Source organism: Notamacropus eugenii, chromosome 3 (genome assembly GCF_028372415.1).
Source record: "Notamacropus eugenii isolate mMacEug1 chromosome 3, mMacEug1.pri_v2, whole genome shotgun sequence".
NCBI classification, from domain to species: domain Eukaryota; kingdom Metazoa; phylum Chordata; class Mammalia; order Diprotodontia; family Macropodidae; genus Notamacropus; species Notamacropus eugenii.
In genome coordinates this window covers 397,235,962-397,263,935 of record NC_092874.1, presented here as the reverse complement: position 1 = coordinate 397,263,935, position 27,974 = coordinate 397,235,962, and the positions used below count along the sequence as shown (strand labels likewise).

Genomic DNA, 27,974 nt, shown 5'->3' with positions numbered 1-27,974 from the left:
GATTTCTACTTTGTTGTCCAAATGGGGATTTTTAATTTATTTTTTCTAGTTTTTTTAATCGCATGCCCAAAGTATTGATCTACTGTTTCTCTTTTTCATTGTTGTAAGTATTTAGAGATACAAAATTTCCCTTAAGTACTGCTTTGACTACATCCCACAAATTTTAGTATGTTGTCTCATTGTTGTCTTGATCTTAATGAAATTACACATTATTTTTATGATTTGTTCTTTGACCTATTTGTTAATTAGGATTCGATTTATTTCCATTTAATTTTTAATCAATGATTCCAAGGTCCTTTACTGAATGTAATTTTATTGCATTATGATTTGAAAAGGTACATTTAGTATTTCTGCTTTCTTGCATTTGTGTATAAGGTTTTTATGCCTGAATACATGATCATTTTTTAGTGTTAGTGTCTTGTGAAAGTGCCATCTACAGATGAGAAAAAGCTATATTTCTTTCTATTCCTATTCAGTTTTCTCCAGAGATCTATTATATCAAGCTTTTTCTAAAATCCTATTTATCTCCTGAACTCCTTTTTTGCTTATTTTATGGTTCGATTGATTTAGTTCTGGGAAGAGTAAATTGAGGTTCCCCACTAAAATAGTTTTACTGTGTTTTTCCTCCTGTAATTCATTTAATTTTTCCTTTAAGAATTTGTATGTTCTGCCTCGTTGCATATATATTAGGTATTGATAATGCTTGTCTGTAGTCCCTTCTAGTACAATGAAGTTTCCCTGGTTATCTCTTTTAATTAAGTTTATTTTTGCTTTGTCTGAAATCAAGATTGCTATTCCTGCCTTTTTTGTTTCAGCTGAAGCATAATAAATTCTGCTTCAGCCTTTTAATTTAACTCTGTGTGCATGTTTCTGGTTCTAGTGTGTTTCTTGTAAGCAAAATATTGTTGGATTCTGGTTTTTAATCCATTCTGCTATCCACTCCCATTTTATAGGTGAGTTCATCCCATTCACATTCACAGTTATAATTGCTAAGTGTCAATTTCCCTCCATCATATTTTCTTCTCTCTCTCTGTCTCTCTCTCTTACTCTCTCTCTCTTCCTCCCTCCCTCCCTCCCTCTCTCTCTCTCTCTCTCTCTCTCTCTCTCTCTCTCTCTCTCTCTCTCTCTCTCTCATTTTAGATGGATTACTATACCAAAGTGAATGTATATGTATGTGTATGTATGTGTGTGTGTGTTCTTCCTTTTATGGACAAGTACATATAATAATGAGCTTCAAGAATTGCTCTCTTCCCTGCCCTATAATTTTCTCCTTCATTATAAAAACTTTTCCTTATATACCTCTTTTACGTGAGATGATTTTTCTCATGATTTCTCATCTTTCTCTCTTCTCCCAAGTGCATCCCTCTCTCTCAGACTTCCATTCGTCTTTTGAGATTATCTCAACATAATAGATTCACATTCATGCCCTCTGTCTAAGCAGACTCCTTCAAATTACCCTAATGATGGTAAAATTCTTAGGTATTAAATGTATAATCTTTCCCATATAGGAATGTAAACAGTTTAACAACCTTAAATTGCTCCTATGTTCTCATTCATGTTTACCTTTTTATGCTCCTCTCATTCTTGGTGTATGAATATCAGACGTCCTATTCAGCTCTGGTCTTTTCATCAGAAATACAAGAAAGGCCTCTATTTCACTAATTGTACAATTTTTTTCTCCAAAAGATTATGCTCAGTTTTGCTGAGTCAGTTATTCTTGGTTGCAATCCTACCTCCTTTGTATTCTGGAGTATCATATTCTAAGCCCTTTGCTTTAATGTGGTAGCTGTTAAATCTTCTGTGATTCTGACTGTAGCTTCATGATATTTGAATGGTTTCTTTCTGGCTCCTTGAAATATTTTCTCCTTTGATCTGTGAACTCTGGGATTTGGGTAAAATTCCTGGAGTTTTCATTTTGGAATATCAGCTAGTGAATTTCTGATTCTTTTGATTTCTATTCTGCCTCTGATGTTAAGGTATCCTTTATAATTTCATGAAATATGATGTATGGGCTCTTTTTTGATCATGGCTTTCAGGTAGTCCAATAATTCTTAAATTATCTCTTCTTTATCACTTCCCCGGGTTAGTTGTTTTTCTGATGAATTATCTCACATTTTCTTCTATTTTTTTATTCTTTTGACTTTGTTTTATTGTTTATTGATGTCTCATGGAGTCATTAGCCTCCATTTGCCCAATTCTAATTTTTAAGGAGTTATTTTCTTTATTGGAGTTTTGTACCTCTTTTACTACTTGGCCAATTCTGTTATTTTAAGAAGCCATTTTTTATAGTATATTTGTACCTTTTTACCAGGCTGTTAATTTTCTTTTCATAATTTTCTTGCATTGCTCTCATCTCTTTTACCATTTTTTCATTATTACTTTAATTTTTTAAATAATTTTTATTCCTTTTTATCCCTTTAACTCCTATGAATTCTTGTTGGACTTGTGTCCAATTCACATTTTATTCTCTTAGACTTTGCTTCAATTTCATTGTCTTGTTTTTATTCTCATGTTCTTTTTGTTCTTTGCTCTTGTGTCCAGCCAATTTCTTGACTTTGAGCTTTATGTTAAAGTTGAACTCTGCTCACCTGGGGCAGGGGATCACTGTTCTAATCTTCAAGCTTTTTTTTTAACTAGTTCTTTTCATAGCTAGTTCTGGGAACCTGCAAGTTCCGGGTATTTCCAAATCAGAAAGAGACTTAGTCATTTGTTCTCCTTATCTGAATTCTAGTCCTTACTCTCTTACCACAATAATGCCTTTCTTCCCTGGAACTGCAACCAAGAACTAGGTGATAATGAAGTTGCCAAATAGTGCCTATTCCTGTGCCTAGTGCTAACACAAGGGTTCCCTGAGATCTCTTTCAGATGGTGTTCAAATTCCTTACTGTCTCTGGATGGTGAGAGCTCACATTCTTGCTACTGCTTCTGTAATCTCCCATGCCTTCAAAGCCTACAACTGGTGCTGCTGCCATGCTGTGCTCCCAGCCAGTCCCCATCCCAGTTCCACAGACCTCTCCTTCTGACCTCCTTAACTTGTCCTAGACTGGAAAAATGTCTCACTCTGACTTTTTTTGGTTATGCAATTTTAGAATTTAATTTGACACATTATTTTAAAGTTGTTTAGCAGAGAATGTTTTAAGAATCAAAATGCTCCCTTTATTCTGCCATCTTAGCTCCACTTCTCCTTTTCCTTGTCTCTAAATAAGAAGTTTGGAGTAAATGGTCTTTCAGATTTAACTCATTACTCTTTCAGTCTTTTTCATCCCTGATATCCCTTCTATTGCAATGTCTTATCAATCCCACCTCAAAAACATATCTTGGATCCACCCCCTTCTACACAGTTCAGCACCTGTCTTGTCTGATATCTTGCAATTGCCTCTTGAGTTTTTATTCTTATCTCCTCTATCCCTCATCCAATACATCCTCTACACAATTAGGATTCTTGAAATACATATCTCACTACGTCAACCCTTTATAAGATCATGAATGTAAAACTGAATGGGACCTTAGAAGCCATCTACTCCAACCATCTCATTTTATAGATGAAGGAACTGAATTTTAAGAAGGTTAAATGACTTATCCAAGATAATAGATGTAATAAGTGACAAGATTTGAAACCAAGTCCTTTGATTTTTAATACCAATACCCTTGCTCAAAATCTTCAATGACTCACTAGTAACTCAAGGATAAAATGCAATCTTCTTAGCCTGGCATTTAAAACTATACATAATCCAATCTTATTTCATATTATTCCCCTTACCATATTCTCCCTTCTCACCAATCTGTCATCCTCACTTTCCTTGTACATAACATTTCATCACTGGTCTTCCCACTATGTTCCTCAGATACTCTGATAACCTCCATCAAGCAGAATTCCCAGATTCCTTGAAAGCACGTTTCCTAAAACTTTTCTAATCCCTCAGGGCATTATCCTTCTCTCATTATTGAAATTAATTTATCACTACCTACATGTATACATGTTGTATCCCCTCAGTAGAACATAAGCTACCTTGAAGGCAAAGGATGTTCTAGTTGTGTTGTTATATCCCCAGCGCCCAGCACAGATCCTTTCATACAATAGGTGTTTAACAAATAAGCCTTGGACTTAATTTGTCCAATTGCAGGGGAAGGGATTGAGGGAAAAGTAATATAGAGTATTCTGGTTTAATTATAGGCTCTGAACTATAATACAGGAATGATACACAAAAGTCATTGTAGAGTCTACTGTGAAGACATTGGCCCAATAAAGTCAAAAATCTTTAGACAGTATTAGAAAGAATAATGGAAATAAAATGGAAAGTTTTTATTCTCCCAGAAAACCACCATGCAGTAATACTTCTATTACTATTCATATTTCTTTTGAAATTTGTAATGAGTCTAGAACATGCTCTACAGAACAAAAGCGAAAAACCCAGGCTTTTATTAAGTACATACTATGTCCAAGGCATTTTGCTAAATGACAAGGCAATGAAGACAAGTTAATATTGTTTCTCCCTCAAAGATTGTATCCTACTGAAGGAACACAGCACTTACACAGATAAGTCAGCATAAAATAATTTGACAAAAGAGAGCACTGGCAAACAGGAGAAAAATAAACAACTAGCTGTGGATTGTCGTATAGAAGTTGTTCCTTCAAGGAATTTTAAGAGGGTACAGGTGAGGAAGGAACACAATCCAGGAATGGGGATAAATTAGCAGCAATTGGAATGAGGGATTCTTGAATTTGAGGAACTTTTAAATAAGGCTGTTAAATAAGGGAAAGATGATAGGAATGATAAGAAAAGGATGAATGCAAGAGACCCTAGATGGCTTCCATTCACTTTAAGCCTCAAAGCATGCAGACATACCAAAAAGCAAGGATAAGTCTTAAGGATTGGGACTTTTCAGGTGACAGATTTTCTATGGAGAAATGATCAGGGATTGACACTGCAAATCAAATCTCATTATGATGTAACATGGTTGATTCTGGCTTTTCTTTCTCAGAGCCAAGCAGTCCACATCTCTCCTCTGATTTCTAGGGCACCTTGAGGAGTTTGGGGGGTTTTCCTTTCTCTGCAATCCTATTGGCTGTGTTTCCCACTCCACCCCCTATTTTAGGGGCCCAGCAGCCAGCATTCCTGTTTCCTTTAACCACTTAATATCAACTGACTTTAAAAAGGGATAATTATTTCACTAAAAGAGCAAGAATAAACATAATCCCCATATGTCACCTCTGTCTTGGGATAGGAGTAAGGTGGAGACATAGGTCAACAATTTAGTTAAGTTCCTACATAGCACTGGTCCCATCAAATTCACATCCTTCATTTGGTGGTAAATGTGTTTCCAAGTAAGAAATTAGGTGGCAGCCTACTCATCTCCTTTTGGAAAAGGAAAAAGAAATACATGCTTAAGACTTACATGTGGAAAGGATACTATTAAAGGATATTCTTTACCTTCAGATGTATATGCAAATAGAATATTACAGCCTTCTAAATCTGTATCCAGATTGGAGTATTGAAATGGCAGCTCTTCAGACTGCAGTGATGTGGCAGCTTTTTAGATGACTTCCCAGTTTCTCCCTTTTTTATAGGAAAAGTTAAATATATTGCATGTTTGTTAGGTGCTCCCTGTTTTTCAAGAGTTCCAAGATGGTAATTGGATAGAGCAAGGTGTTATTTGCCACTTTAATTTCCTGCTGTATGTGTTGGGATCTTTGAACACAGCTTAATGGTTGAGGGGAATTGACATATTAGAATGAACCATTCTCCAATTTACTCAACGCTAATGGAGGAAAATAGAGGATCATATCTTTGATACCAGGTACTATGGGGCTATCTGAGACCTAATAGATAATTACTGATGAAGTTATTATTGGAGATAGAGGCAAAGACATTCTCAACAAATTTTAGAGTAAAAGCAAAAAAAACCCCACAACATTTATAGGATATATGTCAATTATCTGGCAAATGCTAAGAGAATAACCTTAGGTTATTTTCTTGAGTCATGAATCAAAGTTCTTCTAGAAGTGCTCATTTATGTCTCTTTGGCCTACCACCCTTGGACTTGCACATTTTAAAAACTAACTCAGATTCCATATGGCAAGGGAATAAACTTCTAACCCTGGAAGAACCTAATAAGGGAGAAAATCCCTTATAGAGTAACATGGCAAAAATAAACATGTATATGCACATATATATTCTATAGCAAGTAATATTCATTTGCATTCCTCAGATTGAGGCAAGATAAAAACTTTCATTTACAAAGATCTAAGAAGCAAAACCACATCCTTATACCTATAATGAGAAATGAGTCATACATACTACAAAAATGGACATTATAGAAAACATTGTATAAGTCAAAAGCTTTGTTGGCCTTTCTAGAGCCACACCCAGTTAGTAGAGAATAGCTAATGCCTATCCCCTTGGAACTTTGTGTTTGTTTAAATTTGTATGGCATGTATAGGTTTTCAAAAGGCTTGTATATTTTTATAGGGGTTCATTAAGATGTAAGGATTGATTTACACTTCCTTATCACACTTACTGAAAATTGTACCTGAAATTGAAGAGTCAGCCTTCTCTCATCTCATGAAGAGTATGTCATCAGGAGTCAAATATAACCACAATTTATCTACTACTGCTGCAAAAATCAATCATATAATGAGTTTCAAAGGAAAAAGACTTTTTAAATTCTCTGCAATTATATTCTCTCTTCTTTAATGTGAATAATTGGGTTAACAGCCATAATTACTTTGGACTAAAAACAATTAATCTGCCAAGATATGCTTTCCCCCAACCTTGTCCCTTACAAGGAACTTCTTACTTTTTCTCAGGAAGTACCATGATACAAGAGCATCAAGGAATGGTCCAGTACCACATTCCCAGTGAGAATCTGAGCTGGGCAAAAGTGAGTATAGAACTCTCTGAATGCCACAGGAGAAAAAAAAAAACCTTATAGTGGGTGGGTAATATGAAACTTTGGGACACTTTTCTGAATTGAAATCATTCCATTCTTTTAGAGTTTCTTCTCTGACATCCAATATGGCTTTATCCACTGAAATTTCTTGACCTTAATTTTCCCAGGCAACAATCAATGACTGTAAATTGCAGAATAGTTGTATTGGTAGAGGGAGTTTCCTACACCAAATTATAGCCCTAGACAACCCTCCTCCACAAAAAGGAGTCTATAGGTCTGACTTGAGTCTCTTGTAATATAAATAAGTCCTGTGCCTCATGACTTGGAGGAATGTACTCTTCTAGAAAGCTGGAAATGGGAAGAACACAAACTTTGAGGGAGTTTTCATTCTGCCTGCCTTGCCAAAGAATTCTGAGGTTTGATACCTCTATTTTGGCCTCTCCCTTCAACGTCTGTTATTTCACTCCAAAGACATACGTGGGGAATGGAGAAAGAAATACTTTCCCTTACTTCTCTGCTCCACTTACTTTCCTACTAACACAATCACATATATACTAATTTCTCCTAATACACACCGAAGAACTAGGGTCTTGGGTCTCCTCTACCTTGTCCTTCCAGAACCTTACAGTGACTCTGTCTGCTGCCCCAAAGGTATTTGGTATGCTGGAGGACATCAAAGATGAATACAATTTGGAGGACTATTCCATCTGTCAGACTACATTGGAGCAAGTCTTCATGAGCTTTGCTAATCTAGAAGAGAAAGAAGAATGAAACAACAGAAGCAAAAGAGTAATGAAAAGTTGTACCACTGGGCTTCCCCATTATCCACAGCTGCTGATTACACCTGGTGCATAGGTGGAACACATCTCTATTTTGTTGTGTAAATGTAGTAAAGAAAACATCAACAAACATCTCTATTTTGTTGTGTAAATGTAATAGAGAACTTATTTTCTGTTCTGAAGATTAAGTTGAGTGTCTGGAGGTACAAGTGGTTACTTGCAGATGTGAGCAAAGCGTAAAAAGGGAAATCAGAAGTGCTCTGAACCTAATATTTTTCAGTGAAATCTTTACAATTTCCACATCATAAATAGCCTAGGAGATGAGAAAAAGCAGCAATTGTCAGGGTAGGAAAGAGTGAACCCACTGTTAGATGCCTGCATTCTGGGTATGATAAAAATAGCTCCCTCTGGTCAGTTGGCTTTGAATAAATCTGTCTTGGTAGTAGTTATTGGAGCCATTCCTAGATCTGAAGACAAATCACATGTCCTATCCTGCTTCATCCCACTCACCCCCTAACCTCATACAGAAAAAAAAGATGAATTCACAAAATGATTGCACGAGATGAGGAGGTATAGAGGAGTTCAAAGTGTCAAGTGAACATTAAGAGCAGGCTTAAAAGGTAAATATTCAATTTAATTAACAAGTTGCCTGTTTGCCAAAAAGCACCAGAACTTCACAAACTTGGATTCATATTGCAGGCCATATTCCCTCATAAATATACCTTACACAGCTCTGCCCCCATTCCAAAAAGACACTGAAAACCACTAAGGCTGAACTCAGATGTAGCTATCCATTGAGCTAGCTGAAAATCTAGGCAAACAATAGCAAAGAATTAGTGAAAGCATTCCACAAACAAATGTAAAACAGTGTCAACACATTGTCATCATCATTCTTCTCCACCATAGTTCAGAAAAGAAGTATTCTCTTCCAGGTCCTGACTTTAAAACTAGGAAAAATAGGGCAAAGTCTTGGTAGCCTTGGTTTTTCATGTCTTTCATGGCTTATGGCCCTCCATCTAGTCCTCAAAGCAGCTCTCAGTTTGTACATGGCACTGGCACAACTTTGACCATCACAATAAATCTTCCTAAAGTCCAAAGAGCTCTGCTGGGTACCAAGATAGAAGGTTTACATAAGACATGGTCCCTGTCCTTAGGGAACTTACATTCTACTAGGAAAACGTGTTCATTTTTCAACCGTATCTGACTCTTCATGACCATAGGGTTTGGGGTTTTCTTGGCAGAGATCCTGGAGTGGTTTACCATTTCCTTCTCCAGCTCATTTTACAGATGAGGAAACTGAGGCAAACAGCGACAAGTGATTTGTCCAGAGTCACACAGCTAATAAGCATCTGAGGTCAGATATGAAATCAGGTCTTCCTGACATCAGGTTCACTACTTTATCCACTGTGCTATCTAGCTGCCCAGGAATCATGACATATGCCCAAATAACTAGAGAATAAGACACAATTGAGAAGATGGTAGTCATGCAACTTTAGGAAGGTGTGGTGGTAAAGAGGAAGGCATTGCTGATGACAGTCAAGCCATCTTTTCCCACTATGCACTTATTCTTTTAAACAATGGTTATATTTATTTAGTATTTATTCTCAGTGCCTCTTGTCATGGAGGTGACCCTGGGTTCCTGAAGTGCAGATTCTGGCAGATCCAATTAAGCCAAAAAGTACTGTTTGCAGGCCTAGCAACAGACTCCATATTGGACATCTGAGTTCAGAGAGCTAAGTCTGGAAAACTTCATCACCAAAGGATCATGTACTAGATAATTAATGCTTTTAGTCACAGCTATTCATGAAGACTCTTCTAAAGAGTAGAAGTTGGCATCTGCATCAGTGGAAAGAATATTCTCTTAGTTTGAAGAAATCGTGGATCCTTGAAATATTTTTTTTGGTGAGGCAATTGGGGTTAAGTGACTTGCCCAGGGTCATACAGCTAGTAAGTGTCAAGTGTCTGAGGCTGGATTAGAATTCAGGTCCTCCTGAGTCCAGATCTGGGGCTCTATCCACTATGCCACCTAGCCATCCCTCGCTGAAATATTTAGTATTCTCTATCCCCTAACTTATACCTCAGTTCTCTACAACCAGTAGTCAGTGCTCCAACCAAAATGTACTATTCCTAGGGAGTTGCCTAGAAGGTTGTCTTCTCACCTTTCAAGTTGAATTCTTTTGCAGTATCACTCCAAGATGATGAACTCTGAAATTCTTAACCCAGATGCAGCCTTTACCCCTTAACTGTCTCTCCCTGGGTCAGTGGAGAAATAAAGTCAGTTATATCATGAAATGAATAGGGAGAGAAGGGAAGCCAACTGCTATCAGCTACATACAAGCAAAAAAGAGCCTGTTCTTCATTTATGGAGTTAGATAAAATATCTAAAGATACAGATTAAGAAAAATCCCACCCCACAAAGTAGGGGAAAAAACAGTACTTTGATTTTTTTATTATGAACTTGATAGAGATCAACAAAAGTGACCATTTCCATACACAAAGTACAGAAAAAGAGAATTGTATATGAAACTACGAATTTCTATTATCTATAGTTTGCTTTTAAGTACATGATAAATTTAACAGTAATTCAAATACCTTTTTGCTTTTTCTGTGTCTCTCTGGACTTCTGTCCATTTTTTGATGTGTTTTATAATTGCTTCATTGATTCTCTTTTCTTTTCTTTCCTGTCCCTTTTTTTTTTTTTTTGTCTTCATTATTACTGTTACCTACTCCAGGCAATCCCTACCCTCCCTCATAGCAAATGAATATGGCCAATATGGTAATGTTAGAAAACACAGGACTCATTCCGCAACTCTAGCTCATCATTTCAGTCATAATTCATCATCAGCCTTGTGAAGCCATGACTGTTATTGAATGAATCAGAGTTCTCAAGTCTTTCTAAGATCTTTTCTCTTATGTTGTTGTCCCTCAGTCATATTTGACTCCTCATGACCCTGTGCACTATAGCATATCCATTATCAAAGTCTGTCCAAGTTCAAATTTGTTGATTCTATGATACTATCTGTCCATCTTATCTTCTGCCATCCTTTTTCCTTTTCCCTTCAGTCTTTCTCAGCATCAGGGTCTTTTCAAGTGAGTCCCATTTTCTTATCATGTGGTCATTTATCTACAGGGAATGACTTTTGTTTTTAAATATTTTCATCAATTCCCTGTTTATCTTGAATATTACATCTTTACCATAGCAGTTTGGTACTAAGATTTTTCCCTTCTAATTTTAACTGCATTGATTTAGTTTGTGCCAAAACTTTTTAATTTTGTGCAATCAAAACTTTACATTTTATCTCCATTATCTCTATCCCTTAATTAATAACTTTTCCCTCTTCCATAGCTGTAAAAAAAAAATCTCCTTGCCTTTGCCTGCAATATATTTATGGGGTGACCTTTTCCATCTAGTCCCTACTCTCACTGGGAGCTTGTTGGAGTTTACTATGTGAGATCTTAGTCTAAACTCAATTTCTACCAGACCACTTTCCAGTTTTCTCAGCAGGTCATTGTTATTTATCCCCAAATAGGCCTTATCCTAGTACTTGAAATAGTGGGTTTTATCAAAACTGTGAGATTTCAATATGTTCTTGAAAATCAGCACCTTCATCTAATTGTCAGCTAAATGAATGCAATACCATATGATGCAACTTAATAGAAATAGAAAATTCTGCATTTTAAAACAGAAATTACAGTATAAGCATAGAATGGGGAAGATATGACTAAAATCTCTTCTATAACAAACTCAAAAAGTGATCTTTGAAGACCTTAATTTAAATGAGATCTTTCCCATTCATTAATAGGCCCATGTGACCTGCTTAAATCACATGGAAGCCTAAGTCACATGTGGTGGGAGGAGCTTGCTGAATGGGTGAACAGGAAGGGTGGAGCAGAACTAGGAGGAAGTTGGTGAGAGCGGTTGGGGTGGGAGAGGACACAGGCAGACACACAGTCTTGTGTTTACTTGTGGGAAGGCCCCAGCAGGGGGGCAGGGTTAAGGCTTGGGAATGGTTTTGTCCCCTGTAGTGCTAATGTGTATTTACTTCTTGGTTACTATGAGGGATTTGGCTTCCTGGTGTCTGAAAAAATGTTTTTGCTTCTGCCTTCTATGTGAAGAGTCCGTTATACTTTGTAATTAGATCTACACCAGTATATTCATAGTTACTGCTGGTGCTGAAAATATTGCCTTGGTGATGCAGCACTGCATTTTATTTTTGAAGAACTCTGGTTTTTAGGAAGTTATCCTTTTCATTAAGCAATCATTGAGGGAGTAAAAAAAAAAAACTCAAACGTTACACTACAAAGCAAAAAGAAGCTTTATTCACTTTGTTATACTCCATGGCAGGGAGAAGCCTATTGACTCATAGCTCTCTCTATAAGCCAAAGAAATTCTGATGAAAAGCTTTGTTCTTACTAGCATATACAGAATACAATGAAGAAGATAAAAAATGACAAAGGCATTTATGCTGGATAACAAATTGTTAAGTACAAGGTAAAACTATTCCACTGGAGGAGATAAAGACAGAGTATGCATTTTACATCTCAGATATGGTTTTACATCTTGTAAAGTCTCACTATACCAATGACACTGGTGATAAGAAAATATTGTGAAAAGTTTTGCAAATGGACAGAGCTGGATATAAATTAGATAAACCATTTGACTTCAGACACATACTCACTGTGTGACCCTGGACAAGTCACTTAACTGCTGTCCACCTCAGCTTCTTTATCTGTAAAAGGGGGATAATAGCACCTACCTCCCAGGGTTCTTGTAAGAATAACATGAGCTATTTGTAAATGGGCTTTGCAAACTTTAAAGTGATATATAGATCCTAACTATCTTGCTATACAGGGGAATGAATTTTTTTTACACTAAAATGGAGACTAATTTAAAGATGCAATCTCATGTCAAGAAAGGGAAGATAAAAGATCCCTCTCTCTATCACTCAATACTCCCCCTCTGAAGGTTTTATGGCCTTACTCAATAATATCTCCAATAGCTGCATAAATACAAAGTACTTGTAACTGAAGTTAGAGGGAACAGTTAGATTGTGTTGCTGGCCTAGGGATGTAGAATTCTGTTTATGAACTGAAGGACAAGGAAAATGACTAAAAGCACAATATAGAGATTAATACTTGGGATATACCCCAAATTGCATTATTAAGTTAGGGGTTATAGGAAAAGGGGTTAACTCATGTCTGATTGCCATGTAGTTTAGCGTTCAGAAGGTTCTGGATTGTGCAGTGCAGGTTAGTGTGTCCATTTCAATCTTCTTTTTACACAGTCCCTGTCAGAAAGTAAGCAGAGGTATCTAGTTTCAAAGGGGGGTAAAGTATGTTGTAAGATATGTGAGTCCATATCTGATGTCCCTGATAGTGGAAATAAATATTGATGGTTATCAGGGCTTAGATAAATTTTCCAGGAGGGTTAGAGGGTATTTTTTTCTATTGATAGATTTCTATGTAGACTCAGTCTCCTCATGGGAGGTTGTGGCAAAGGGTATCAGTAAATCAGAATAGAACTTCTGATACCTCTTTATAAAACAAACAAACAACCAAAAAAGAAACCAAACCCTAGCACACCTAATTTTTAAAAATTGAAGACACTTGACCATATAGTTCAGCTTGGTATCATCTATTTGTCTCATCTGAGGTGACTGGAAGTCTATCTGGCATTCACATACATCATGTCATAAGACTCTCACATAGTGTTAATCATGTTTTCAGTGTGCATGAAGATGATAGGAAGCATATCCAGGTCAGTTAATCTAGTCTAGGCAAAAATCTTAGTTATTTTTAAGATTATATTTTGTCATTTACTATTCCAAAAGATTCAAGGTGATATAAGCAGTGAGGATGTTGTTGCATCTCTATAAAATCTTGAAAAGTTCCCTTAGAATCTATTTTATAAAATAGATAAGTCAGTCTACTGACAGGGATACCAAATCTGGGAACATTCTTTTTATGATACAAATATGGTGCTGATACCTAAACTGGGAAGATCCAAAACACAGAAAGAAAATTATAAATTAATTTCCCTAATGAATATAGATGCAAAAATTTTAAATAAGATATCAGCAAAATGATTACAGCAACTTATTGTGAAAATAATGCACTTTGATCAGGTAAGATTCATACCAGGAATGAAGGACTTATTCACTATTAGGAAAACTATCAGCATAATTGATCACATCAACAAGAAAACTAATAGAAACTATATGATTATCTCAATAGATGCAGAAAAAGTTTTTCACAAAATACAAGACCCATTCCTACTGAAAACACTGAAGAAAAGCATAGAAATAAATGGAGCCTGCCTTGAAAGAACAAGTAGCACCTGCCTAAAACCATAAGCAATTATAATATGTAATGGCGATAAGCTAGATGCATTTCCAATAAGATCAGGGGTGAAAGAAGGATGTCCATTATCACCACTGTTATCCAATATGGTATTAGAAATGTTAGCTTTAGCACTAAGAGAAGAAAATGAAATAGAAGGAATTAGAATAGGCAAAGAAGAAACTAAGTTATCACTCTTTGCAGACGATATGATGATATACTTAGAGAAACCCAGAGAATCAAGTAAAAACCCTACTTGAAATAATAAACAGCTTTAGCAAAGTAGCAGAATACAAAATAAACCCACATAAATCATCTTCATTTCTACATATCTAACAAAGCCCAATAGCAAGAAATAGAAAAAGAAATCTTATTTAAAGCTATTGTAGACACTATGAAATATTTTGGTGTCTACCTGCAAAAACAAACCCAGCGACTATACAAATACAATTCCAAAACACTTTTCACACAAATAAAATCAGATCTAAATAATTGGAAAAACATCAGTTGCTCTTGGATAGGCCAAGCTAATATAAGAAAAATGACAATTCTACCTAAATTAATTTACTTATTAAGTGCCATATCAATCAAACTACCAAAAAAGTATTTTTTAGAGCTAGAAAAAATAATATCAAAATTCATCTGGAAGAACAAAAGGTCCAGAATATCAAGGGAATTAATGAAAAGAAACACTAGGGAAGGTGGCTTAGCCATATCAGATCTTTCATTGTATTACAAGGCAGCAATCATCAAAATCACTTGGTACGGTCTAAGAAACAGAGGGTTGATCAGTGAAATAGGATTCATACACAAAACACAGAAGTCAAGGACTATAGATAGCAGTCTACTGTTTGATAAACCCAAGGACCCCAGCTTCTGGGATAAGAACTCACTGTTTGACAAAAACCACTGGTAAAATTGGAAAACAGTGTGGTGGAAACTGGGCATAGACCAATGCCTAACACCATATACCAAAATAAAGTCCAAATGTGTACACAATCTAGGTATAGAGGCTGATATTATAAACAAACTAGGGGAGTAAGGAATAGTTTGTCAGATTTATAAAGAATGGAGGAATTTATGACCAAACAAGAGATAGAGAATATTACGAGATGCAAAATGGATAACTTTGACTACATTACATTGCAAAGTTTCTGCACAAACAAAGCCAATGCAACCAAGATTGGGAGGGAAACAGAAAACTGGGAAAAGAATCTTTAGATCTATTGTCTGTGATAAAGGTCACATTTCTAAAATATATGGAGAACTGAGTCAAGTTTACAAGAATACAAGTCACTCTCCAACTGATAAAAGGATACAAATAGGCAGTTTTCAGAGGAAGAAATTAAAGCTATCTAATGTCATATGAAAAAATGCTCTAAATCACTATTGATTAGAGGTACAAACCAAAACAATTCTAAAGTATCACATCACCCTTATCAGATTGGCTAACATGACAAACAGGAAAATGATAAATGTTGGAGAAGATGTGGGAGAGTTGTAACACTAATTCATTGTTAGTAGAGCTGTGAACTGATTCAACATTCTGGAGAGCAATTTGGAACTATACCCAAAGGGCTACAAAAATGTGTATACCCTTTGATCCAGCAATAATACTTCTAGGGCTGCATCCCAAAGAGATCATAAAAATGGGAAAAGGACCCACATATACAAAAATATTTATAGTGGCTCTTTTTGTGGTGGCCAAGAACTGGAAATCTCCATCAACTAGGGAATGGCTGAACATGTTATGGTACATGATTATAATGGAATACTGTTTGCTAATGGCGAACAGGTGGACTTCAGAAAAACACTGGAAAAAATTTGTATGAACTGATGTTAAGTGAACAGAGGTAGGAGAACACAGTAAGAGCCACAGTTTGCAATGACTGTTCTTGATAGATTTAGCCTTCACAGCAATGCAAGAACCTAAAACATTTCCAAAAATGCAAACTGCCATCCACAGCCAGAAAAAGAACTATGAAGTCAGAATGCAGAATGAAGCATACTATTTTCTCCTTTGTTTTGTTTTATTTTTCTCATGGTTTCTCCCCTTCATTTTAGTTCTTCTTAACATGACCTATGTGAAGATGTCTAATAGGAATGTACATGTAAAACCCATATAAGATTGCATGCCATCTTGGGGATGGAGGGGAAAAAATTTGGAACTTATGGAAGTTATTGTTGAAAACTGTAAACAAATTAATTAATAAATTTGGGGGGAAAATAAGAATAGTATTTCTCAACTTCTTCTCCAGTTGCCATGATGGGTTCACAGAGGGCAGCTACTATGCCTCTCAGATACCATGGTAAAGATAGTTAATACAAAATCTTCTCCAAAGAACCTGGTTTACTCCTTCCCAGTAAACACAGCATCCATGGCTTTAAACTTAGATCACAATAATAGTGAGGTACGTGTGTAAGAAATATGTGTGACAAGGTTTAACTCATATCACCTGCTCTGGAAGAGTATGCCCCACTCAAGATAAGTTGATCAACTGAAATCTCACCATGTAATACTCAACACATTCTCAGCTCTTCAGTGATCTCTCCTCTCTGATTGAAGGGCTGGAGAGCAGACCACTAAATTCTTCCCAAAGCCTTCCTTCATAGAAGGCTCCAAATTTTCAAAACTTTCCTGTTAACTCTAATTTCCATTAGTAGTTCTGCTTGGTTTGGATTCTGTGAAACAGCATGTCCCTAGTGTGGGTATTCTATGATGTCCTCTTACTTTTCTGTTGCTGTGCAGAAGCAGAATAGCATACAGTATAGATCAGGAAGGCAAGGATTCAAGTTTCACCTCTGGCATATCCTGGTTTGTGACCCTGAGCAAGTCACTTAACCTCTCAGTGCTCTATATAACTGAGTTGCCAAGGTGTTTCCTTATATGAGAGTTCTTTATATCAAGGAAACTGTAGTCCCAGTTCTATTACTATTATTACTACATATAATTAGGAAATAGCTAATTCTTTCAAAAAAAGTTATTCTACCCAAGTATTGCTAACACAGTAGATTTATTCTTAGTAAAACTGAACATAAAGCATTTGGCCTGGGGTATACCAAAATGGGGAATGTAGGGCATTGTTATATTAACTGTTTATGATCTCTGGGCCTAAAAGTTACAGACGGACATCACTGATGTGTGGTAATGATGGGATGCTTGAACTCCATTTCCAAGATCCCATTTCTCCTTAGCACTATCCCTGACAGTTTTCTCCCCAGCTCAGGGACACTATGCCTAGCAATAACTCATGAGTGGACCACAGTAAGACAAACTACCATTCCCCACAATTATCCATGAATGGGCCCCAGTTAAAAAAAAACTATCTTTCCAAGGCAGAACCAAGATGGCAGAGTAAAAGCAGGGATCTGCTTGAGCTCTCCTCCCAAACCCCTGTAAATACCTGTAGAAATGACTTTAAACAAATTCTGGAGCTGTAGAACCCACAAAATGATGGAATGAAGCAAATCTCCAGCCCAAGACAGTCTGGACAGTCGACAGGAAGGGTCTGTCACACTGGGCTGGGAGCAAAGCAGAACACAGTCTAGTGTGGGCCAAGACAGCACAGACAGGGCAGGGGCAAGTCTCAGGGAATTTAATCACTAATAGCTGTGGTAGTTTCTAAATTTCTCAACCCACAAACACCAAAGACAGCATAAAAGGTCAGTGGGAAAACTCTGTCAGACCTGAGTGGGGCAAGGGCGTGGTGCCGCTCAGGTCCAGTCCCAGTCCTGGGGTGGAGGAAGAGGCAATGAATGAAGTAGCTTCTACAGCAGCAGTGGCCACTGCAGCATCAGCAGCTTCTGGAGCTCTGGGCCCACAGACAGGGGATCAAACACATGATACAAAACCCCTAAAGCCTGTGACACTACATCTACCCCCACCTCCACTCCCACTGGATGCAGAGTCCTACCTCGACAGAGTTAGAAACTCAAGTATTTGGCTGAGAACATGAGCAAACAGAGGAAAAAAACTCAGACTACAGAATCTTAATTTGGTGACAAAGAAGATCACAATATACAACCAGAAGAAAACAAAGTCAAAGCTCCTACATCAAAAGCCTCCAAGAAAAACATGAATTGGTCTCAGGCAATGAAGAGCTCAAAAAGCATTTTGAAAATCAAGTAAGAGAAGTAGAGGAAAAATTGGGAAGAGAATGAGAATGATCCAAGAAAATCATGAAAAACAACTCAACAGCTTAGTAAAGGACACCCCAAAAATACTGAAGAAAATAACACTTTAAAAAAATAGACTAACCCAAATAGCAAAAGAGGTCCAAAAAGTCAATGAGGAGAAGAATGCCTTTAAAAACAGGATTGGCCAAACGGAAAGTGAGGTCCAAAAGCTCACTGAAGAAAATAATTACTTCAAAATTAGAATGGAGCAAATGGAAGTTAAGGACTTTATGAAAAATCAAGACATTATAAAACAGAACCAAAAGAATGAAAAAGTAGAAGACAATGTGAAATATGTCATTGGAAAAACCACTGACCTGGAAAATAGATATAGGAGAGATAATTTTAAAATTATTGGACTACGTGAAGGCCATGATCAGAAAAAAAGCCTAAACATCATCCTTCATTAAATTATCAAGGAAAACTGTCCTGATATTCTAGAATTAGAGGGTAAAATAAGTACTCAAAGAATCCACACATCACCTCCTGAAAGAGATACGAAAAGAGAAACTTGTTCAACTTGTTCTTGTGATGGGAAAAGAAAGGTTTTCGAAAAATTATTTATTTTTAGTTTTCAACGTTCATTTCCACAAGATTTTGAATTCCAAATTTTATCACCATCTTTCCCCTTCCCCACCCCAATATGACATGCATTCTGATTACCCCTTTCCCCAGTCTTCCCTTCCTATCCCCTTTCCCTTTACTTTTTTGCAGGGCAAGATAGATTTCTATACTCAATTGCCTATATAATTTCCCAGTTGCTTGTTAAAACAATTTTTAACATTTGTTTTTAAAACTTTGAGTTCCAAACTCTCTTACTTCTTCTCTCTCCACCCACTCTCACTGAGAAGGCAAGCAATTCAATATAGGTTATACATGTGCAAATTATGCAAAACACTTCCATAACAGTCATGTTGTGAAAGACTCTATCTCCCTCCATCCTATCTCACCCCCCACCCTGATTCTGTCCCTTTTCACAAGTGTTTGCATTTGACTGCCCCCTTCACCAATCTGCCAATTCAATCATCCTCCCCCTCTTATCTCCTTCCCCCTTACTTTCCTGTAGGATAAGATAACCAATTGAGTGTGTATTTTATTCCCTCATTAAGCTGAATCTGATGAGAGTAAGATTCACTCATTCCCTCTCACCTCCCCCTCTTCTTCTTTTCATTGTGAAAAGAATATGACCACTCTCTAGCGAAGACTGTATTTAGTTGCAACCACAGGAATTCAGTGGACAGGTCTTAAAGATTTTCCAGGTCTCTTCTGTACTTTGCAACCTAATTGGATTCAGATGGCTCTGGAGGAGAAGTGAGGCTGGTGACCTGCACAGTCCTCCCTCACTCAAAGCAAAGTCAAGTGCAAGTCATGTCATCCTTTCTCTGATGGCATGGTCTTCTTCAGCAGCGAAGGATGAACACACACAATTTAATCCAGGAAATGAAACATTTCAAATAATACAGTAACAGAATTAGCATTAGTGTAAAATCATTACATATTATACCAAATTTAAGATACATAGGTAAGCCTCCTGGAATGCCCAGCCCATGCTGTGTCTCTGGTAGGATGGTTAGAAAAGCAATGCAACCAGCGGAAAAAGGCCACAATAACTTCTTTTATATCATATTTTAATTATTTTGCAAATATCCAGATATCTCATGAATGGTACTAATTTCAAGGTGTTCTCGTAAATTAATTTAGAGCCAAGCTAACTTTTAAAGAGCTGCTAAAAAGCATTATCACCCTCCCATTCTATACATGCCTTTAGATACGGATGCATGTATACATGTATACACACATACAGACAGACACACACACACACCCCTTTCCGTCTGACAGCACAAAGCCAGGTCACCAGGCCCAGCTCACCATGCCAGGACCCCCTTCCCCAGGCTCTCCAGATACGCGACACCCCACAGATGCCACCCATCGGTGAAGCCTGGGAGGGCTGTGTCTGCAGACTCCCTCCTCGGCCTCAGCCCAGCGCTCCCTCCGCACGTTCTCATCAGCACTCGTGGGCCCCTCTTCTTGGAGAGGCTGCCCGCCTCGGGACGGGCACCACTGCCATTAATAACCAGCCTCCACGTAGCCCTGGAAGGTTCGCAAACATCGCCCGGGAAGAAAGCGGGCCGTCCCCACGCTACGGAAGGGGCTGTGGCCGAACTCCGATCTTCATGATGATGGTGGTGGTGGGTGAGCTCTTGGATTCTTTGGGGGGGTTCGAGGAAATGCCATCACTGCCCCCCCTTTTCTTAAGTAAATGTCTTCGTCAAAAGTTTTTTCAAAGAGAAAAAAAATCATTTCCCAGGCGTGCCAGCTACCCACCCCGAGGCCAGGCAGCCCAGGCTGAGGACCTGGCACCGTCAGGGGCAGAGATGGGGGTGCGGAGGAGGCACCCCCTCGCGGCAGTAATGGAGGCCTGGAGCTCCCCGCTGCCTCCTCTTCCAGCTCTAGGCCTCGCGCCCACCCAGCGGGGGCTGCCTAGGAGGCCGGACCTGGAGCCAAGAAGGCTCACCTTCCCAAGTTCAAAGCCGGCCTCGGACACTCCCTAGCTGTGTAACCCTAGGAAAGTCACCTCACCCTGTTTGCCTCAGTTTCCTCATCTGTAAAATGAACTGGGGAAGGAAACGGCAAACCGCTCCTGCATCCCTGCCAAGGAACCCCCAGATGGGGTTGGACGAGAGACTACCACGAGCCGCGGAGGCCCCTCCTCCCGGAGCCAGGAGGCGTCGTGGATGGCCCGGAGGAGGCACCAGCCAGCCGCGCACACCCGCCCCTCCCCCCCTCAGGCCTCGCGACGCTCGCGGAGAGGCCGTTGGGAAGGGGCGGAGGGAGCCGCCGCGCGGCCTCCGGCGAGGGCTCACTGCCCGTGGTCCTCTCGCGCCCTCTGTCGGTGGCGGCGGTGCAGCGGTTGTGCGTCTTTGGGGAGACTCGCTGGAGCGTGGGGGGCGGGGGGCGGGGCCCGCGGGGGGAAGACAATGGGGGGAGGTATAGGGCGCGTAGGGTGGGGGTGGGGAGGAGACCCTCGCGAGTTCTCCGTTGGGGGAGGGGAAATAAGACTGGCCTCTCACCGCTCTTTTCAACGGCCTGGTGAGTGCCGCCGGCCCCTCCGGGACTCCCCTCGCCTTGGGCTCGTACGGTGGGCCCATCCCCTTTCTGCAGCCCTTGGCCCACGCCCACCCCCCACTCGAAGGGCTTCCCAGCCTCTGCCCCTCCCTCGTTCAGCCCAAAACTTGGACCCCGGGGTCCTGGAGGAGTCCCAGGGTTTGGTGCGGAAGAGACTGCCAAGGCCCGTGCGAGGAGGACGGCGAGGCCTAGAGGTCGGGTGACATGGCCAAGGAACAGCCGGCGGGGGCGCAGGCAGGGCTTCAGCCCTCGGCCTCCTCCTTGGGCCCGGGGGTTGTACTGTGTCCCGTCGCCCGACTCTGTACCCTCCGGGATGCGGAGAATTCCCAGACCTTGGTACCCTGCCCCTCCCCCCAGCGGCCCTGGAAGGGTCGCGCCCTAGGAGGCTGCCTAGCCCAGCCCACACGGGAGACGGAGGCCCGGGGAGGTTGGGACTCGCCCAAGCGGAAGTGGAATTCAGTTCCTCGCACTCCAGAGGCAGTACTCATTTCTCTCCCCTTCTGCTGACTTGCCTGTTTGGGCGATGTGGCGGCCAGCCTGCCGGTCCCTCAGGCTTGAAATTTAGTGCTTACCTTTCTGTCTTTGACCTAACTCTCCCTTGTATCTATTAACCTTAATACATTAATTATGCTTCTGTGATGGCTCTCATATCTGTTCTGTCCTCTCTGCTCACTACTGTCATCATCCTAGTTCACACTTTTATTGCTTTTCCCTGGGAATGATCTGCCCTGATCAGGCCTGAAGATTCATCTTCCTGAGTTCAGATCTGGCCTCCAATAGCTGTGTGACCCTGGACGAGTCACTTACTCCTGTTTGCCTCTATTCCTCATCTATAAAATGAACTCGTGAAGGAAATGGCAAACTAGTGCAGGGCCTTGAAGAGTCAGAGGAGACTGAACAACAATTGCCTCTAGAAAAAAAGATGAACTCCTTAGCCTAGCCTTTAAGGCCCTCCATGTTCTGGTGGAGTTTTCTTTATACAATCTGGTTTCAACCTATTTTTTCAGTTTTATTTCATTTTGGATCCCTTCATGTGCTTTGTGTTCTAGCGAAATCTGGCCACTCCCCATATTCAACATGCTGTTCTGTGCATTAAGGCAGCTCCTCTCCTATAACTTAAAAATCCTCTTTTTTTCAAGGATCAGGTCAGGTGCCATCTTCTTCATGGATTCCTGATACCCTTCTTCCTCAAATGAAAGTTTTTTTTCTTCCCCTTTGCATTTTTCTAGAGCACTCTGGATCTCTCTTGCTGTATTGTATTCTCCCACTAGAAGGTATACATATTGTAGTCAGAAGTAGCATGTTTTCTCTTTGTATTGGCAGTGCCTAGCACAGTACTGTGCTCATAGCTGGCTTTTAACAAATTTTGTTAAATTGTTAGTTTAGGAGCTTGGTTTGCTCGTAAGATTTATCATGTTTTGCATATTAAACTTAGAATCATAGTTTATTGAGACAATAATTATAACTTTACAACCATGAACTAGGAATCTGGTGCATGTGTGTGCTGGTTTATTAAAAAGCATCAAACACCAAAGAAGAAGTGTAAAGTAACTAATGCTTTGCTCTGTTGTGTTAAGCAGATACAGAAAACTCTCAATTTTAGAAAAGTTAAGGAAAGTTTAGAATACTATTCAATGCTTCCCTTCATTTACTCCAATTTTTACCATGTGCTACAAAATATCTTATTTTTCAGAGCTATTACCAACTTGTTTCTACTTTCTTCTGAATGTTTAAACTTGTCCTTACTTCTGATTTGAGCCTTTTCAGCATTTAGAGTTATAAGATTCTTGTGTCTAATCTCTATAGTAACTGGATAAATTAATTTTTCTGGGCTTCTGTTATCTTTCATAATGAAGATAATGCCTTTTACCAAAGCATTGGGGCTGAAACAGATGCTCTCATGAAGTTGTTTACAGTATTTATGATTAGTAATAAGGGAGCCATTGTCCACCAAACTCCCAATTCTTTAAGGTATAACCAGAACAGGGACACTTTGATAGATCAGAAGTCAGCAAGAAGTACGTAGGCAAGCAAAGATCTTGCTGACTCATGTCAAAATGACAACTTCCTGAAGAACAGAATTTATATTGGTCTTGTATTTGGGAGTCATAGCTAAAGTGCTTGTTTTTGTTGTATAAAAACTATAATGATTCTATATTTTCACACACTATGCCTGTTGCAGAGGTTTTAGAAATTATTTGAGGAGAATGTTGTGGGTCAGTGTGTGAGCATCTTAATAACTTATTCTTCATTTAAAAATCATTATCCAACTAATTCGGCTTTTCTCTCAGAGGATAAGAAAGTCCCAGGGGGAAAAAAAAACTTTCCCCAGTGTTTCTCACCATTTTTCTGATCTTTATGCCATTGTCTCTACAGCCTCCTTCCTCCCCAACTTTTTCTTTCCAACAGCATTATTTCCCATATACTTCTCTTCATACTACAGCATACATATACATAATGTTCTAGTCTGTGTGTATCCATTACTGTCTTAGCTTCCTTCAGATCCCCCCACATCTCCCTTTCTATAGTCTTCCACATTCTCAACAGGTATTTATTAATGTTCTCTTTGCTGCATTCTCCAAGAAATAAAAAGAAAGTAGAAGACTTAAAGAAATGGATCAGTGGAGACTGAACAGGAGATCTCTCTCCAGGGTAAGAGAGGGGAAACAGAAACTTCTTAAGAAATGAACCTTTGGGGAGGAAATTCTAAAAGAGGGGATCATTTCCTTTCTATCAAAGTATGTGTTATGGGAGATTGAGAAGAATTTTTCTTGTGTTAACTGAGATTTATTCCTACCATGGCAACCAAAGCCACATTGGGATAAAAAATTCTCCACTGGCCACTTGGGAATTTGATAGGGAGGGAATCCATATTATGTCTTTTAAACCTCAGATGGAAAGATTAAATTATACATAGGCTGGATTAAGACATTACTTTTTGAGGTATAAGGTGAGTCTGATTTTTTGTTTATCACCTGATCCCTGCTCATGTGCAGACAAGTCCTGAGTAGAGACCTGGGGTCAGGAAGAGCTGAGTTCAAATCCTGCCTCAGACATTTTACTGACATTGTGACCCTGGGCAAGTCACTTAAACTTTTTTTGGAAAAGTCAGTTTCCTTTTGGAAATAGCACCTGCCTGCTATGAATATGGTGAAAATATAAGATTATATTTTTAAGCACTTTGTAAACTTTGAGGTGCTATGTTGTTGTTATAGAAAAAGGGCTGATGGTATAGTCAGACATTGTTCTGGGCATTCAGGAGATCTGAGAGTCTTGATTCCACAGTTATTTAGCTGTGACATTGAGCAGTATAATTCGGTTCATCAGACATTTGTTGAGCATCATTTGTGTGCAAGTCACTATTGTGGATGTTTGCTATGAGGGATAAAAGACTAATAAGTTTAGGGTTCTTCCCTCAAAGAATTTATAATGCAGGAGATAAAATATACATGAGTAATCAGAATACAATGTAAAAGTAAGTAATTGCTATAAGAAAGATGTTTACAGTGCTGTGGGACTTAGGAGGAGGAAGAAATAGAGATTACTTTTGTCTGTGGGAGTGAATGAACAAAAAACTATTAATAAACATTTACTATATGCAAATTATGCTAAGTGCTAGGGTTATCAATGGAAAACCAGAGACAGTCTCTGCTGTCCAGGGGCTTACATTCTAATGGAGGAGAAAACACATATAGGAAAGAAATGAGATCTTTCTCAGAGTTCCCTTGCACTTGTACCAGGCTTTGGAGGGGGACTTCCAAAAAATCTTAATATTGATGGACATCGGTGGTTCAGTGGGTTATAAATCAGTTATCACTTTCTTCATTGACTCTTTCAATTTTTCTTCTAATTACATAAAGCGATCCACTTCAAATTTTCAGTTACCATAGAGCAAGGCTTATTTCCCATACTTTTAAAATACAACCCTAAATCAGGATTATGTAAGAACTGTGCCAAATTTTAAATATTATGAACCTGATCAGGTGATACCTGGTGAGCCAGTAGAATGGTATAGGAAAAATAGAGATAATGTTTTTGATCTCTAGCATATGTTATATCATTACTGTAAGCAAGATGTACATCTCCCGAAATAGGATTGTGTGCTGTACTGTTTTTATATCATGGTCAAGACCCTGAAGAATGTTTCTACTGATACAGAAGATGACATTGTTACCATGAATCAGATAGGTATGACCCAAAATGATTTTAGCATGGGATGGTTGTGTTATCCCCAGCCGTATTTTGATTCTAGTACACTTGATATCTCTATTTATAGCCTTATACAATTTCAGCTTTTTGCCAAAGGTTCAGATAATGTTTTTACCATCTACTGCAAGAAATGGTTCTTCATAGCATATATCCAATGGTTGATATAACCTACAGAATGTAATCTCCTAGAAAATAGATACTGTTGCACTTTTTTATTTTTTTTCCTACTGCCTAGTATAGTGTCTGGCACATATTAGGTGCTTAATAAGTGCTTGTTGATATGCACTGATTACTGTAAAGGAATTTTTTCTTTAAATATAATACATTATTAATAGTTTTACTTCACCTTCATTTCCCAGTATATGTCTTTTTCTTCCTTGCCCAGACAGTCAGGTCAAATAAAATGAAGTCAACAAGCATTTTGTAAGTGACTATTGTGTGCCAAGTACTGTGTTAAGCACTAGTAATACAAAGAAAAGCAAAACAAAACAAAAATTGAGCTCTCCTCTCAAGGAGCTCACAGTCAAATGAAGGAGACAACATGCAGACAACTATATATGAACAAACTATATATGTGATAAATTGTATATATTCTGTATATAGGATAAATCAATAGAGGAAAGATATTAGAATCAGGGGAAATTGGGAAGGTGAGATTTTTAACTGGAACTTCAAAGAAAGCCAGGGAAGCTAGAAGGCAAGAGGAGAAGGGAGAACGTTCTAGACATGGGGATAGCCAGTGAAAATGTCTGACACCACACACAAGAACAAAGTCCAAATGGATACATGATCTAGGTATAAAGATTGATACTATGAATAAATTAGGGGAGCAAGGAATAGTATATTTGTCAGATTTATGGAGAATGGAGAAATTTATGACCCAACAAGAGATAGAGAACATTATGAAGTGCAAAATGGATAATTTTGATTACATTAAATTGAAGAGTTTTTGCATGAACAAACCCAATGCAACCAAGATTAGGAAAGAAGCAGAAAACTGGGAAAGAATTTTTGCAACTACTGTCTATGATAAAGGCCTCATTTCTAAAATATATAGAGAACTGAGTCAAATGTACAAGAATACAAGTCATTCCCCAACTGATAAATGGTCAAAGCATATGAACAGGGAATTTTCAGAGGAAGAAATTAAAGCTATCTATAATCCTATGAAAAAATGCTCTAAATCACTATTGATTAGAGAGATGCAAATCAAAACAACTCTGAGGTACCACATCACACCTGTCAAACTGGCTAACATGACAGAACAGGAAAATGATAAATGTTGGAGAAGATGTGGGAGAGTTGGAATTCTAATTCATTGTTGATGGAACTGTGAACTGATTCAGCCATTCTGGAGAGCAATTTGGAACTGTGCTCAAAGGGCTACAGAAATGTACATGCCCTTTGACCCAGCAATATCATTTCTGGGACTCTATCCCAAAGAGGTCATAGAAATGGGAAAGAGTCCCACATGTACAAAAATATTTATAGCAGCTCTCTTTGTGGTGGCCAAAAACTGGAAATCAAGGGGATGCCCATCAATTGGGGAATGGCTGAACAAGTTGTGGTACATGAATGTAATGGAATACTATTGTGTTATGAGAAATGATGAACAGGAAGACTTCAGAGAACCCTGGAAAGACTTATATGAACTGATGCTGAGTGAAAGGAGCAGAATCAGGAGAACTTTGTACACAGCAACAACTACAGTGTGTGAGGAATTTTTCTGGTAGACTTAGTACTTCATTGAAATGCACGGACATAAAAAATTTGCAATGAACTGTTGAGGCAAAACACCTTCCACATCTGGAGAAAGAACTATGGAATTGGATTGCAGATAGAAACAGACCATTTTCTTTTGTATTATGTTTTGTTTTGTTTTATGGTTTCTCCCATTCATTTTAATTCTACGCAACATGCATTTAATAGGAATGTACATGTAGAACCTTTATAAGATTGCAAGCTGTCTCAGGGAGGGAGTGGGAAGGGAGGAGGAAATGAGGGGGGAGGGAGTGGAAAAAAAATCTAAGATATGTGGAAGTGATTGTTGAACACTGAAAACAAATCAAATAATTCAATTTTAAAAAAGAAAAAAAGAAAGTTTTTGTATCAGTGTTCATTAGGGAAATTGTTCTATGGTTTTTTCCTCTGTTTTTGCCCTTCCCTAAATTACATATCAGAATCATATATGTGTCATAAAAGGAATTTGGTAGGACTCATTTACTCATTTTTTCAAATATTTTATGTAATATTGGGATTAACTGTTCCTTAAATGTTTGATAGAATTGACTTCTAAATATATCAGGTCCTGGGGATTTTTTTCGTAAGAAATTCAAAATATTTTTCTAAGATCAGGTTATTTAAGTATTCTTTCCTCTTCTGTTCATCTGGGTCATTTATATTTAAATTATCTCTCTTCAGTCTATTATCCAGGTCAATTGTTTTACTGTGAGA

The 27,974-nt window shown here is 38.5% G+C and overlaps 2 protein-coding genes across 9 annotated transcripts in view; both read left to right on the top strand.

The window, feature by feature from the left end:
• Positions 1–7,802, top strand: part of LOC140497226 (phospholipid-transporting ATPase ABCA3-like) — a 309,351-nt gene extending 301,549 nt beyond the window's left edge. For all 5 annotated transcript variants that reach the window (XM_072597909.1, XM_072597910.1, XM_072597908.1 and 2 more), the window contains exons 30-31: positions 6,809–6,882; positions 7,543–7,802. In XM_072597909.1, the coding sequence (XP_072454010.1) occupies positions 6,809–6,882; positions 7,543–7,662 (194 nt within the window). In that variant the 3' untranslated portion in view covers positions 7,663–7,802. The remainder of the gene's footprint in view (positions 1–6,808; positions 6,883–7,542) is intronic.
• Positions 7,803–20,999: 13,197 nt separating this feature from the next.
• LOC140497225 (phospholipid-transporting ATPase ABCA3-like) overlaps positions 21,000–27,974 on the top strand; it is a 192,015-nt gene continuing 185,040 nt past the window's right edge. For 2 of the 4 annotated variants that reach the window (XM_072597905.1, XM_072597902.1), the window contains exons 1-2: positions 21,197–21,275; positions 23,895–23,963. The gene's annotated coding sequence lies outside the window, so the exon portion shown is untranslated. Of the gene's footprint in view, positions 21,099–21,196; positions 21,276–21,417; positions 21,506–23,894; positions 23,964–27,974 lie in introns of those variants that run through there. The other 2 variants (XM_072597904.1, XM_072597903.1) reach the window with 2 other exon arrangements.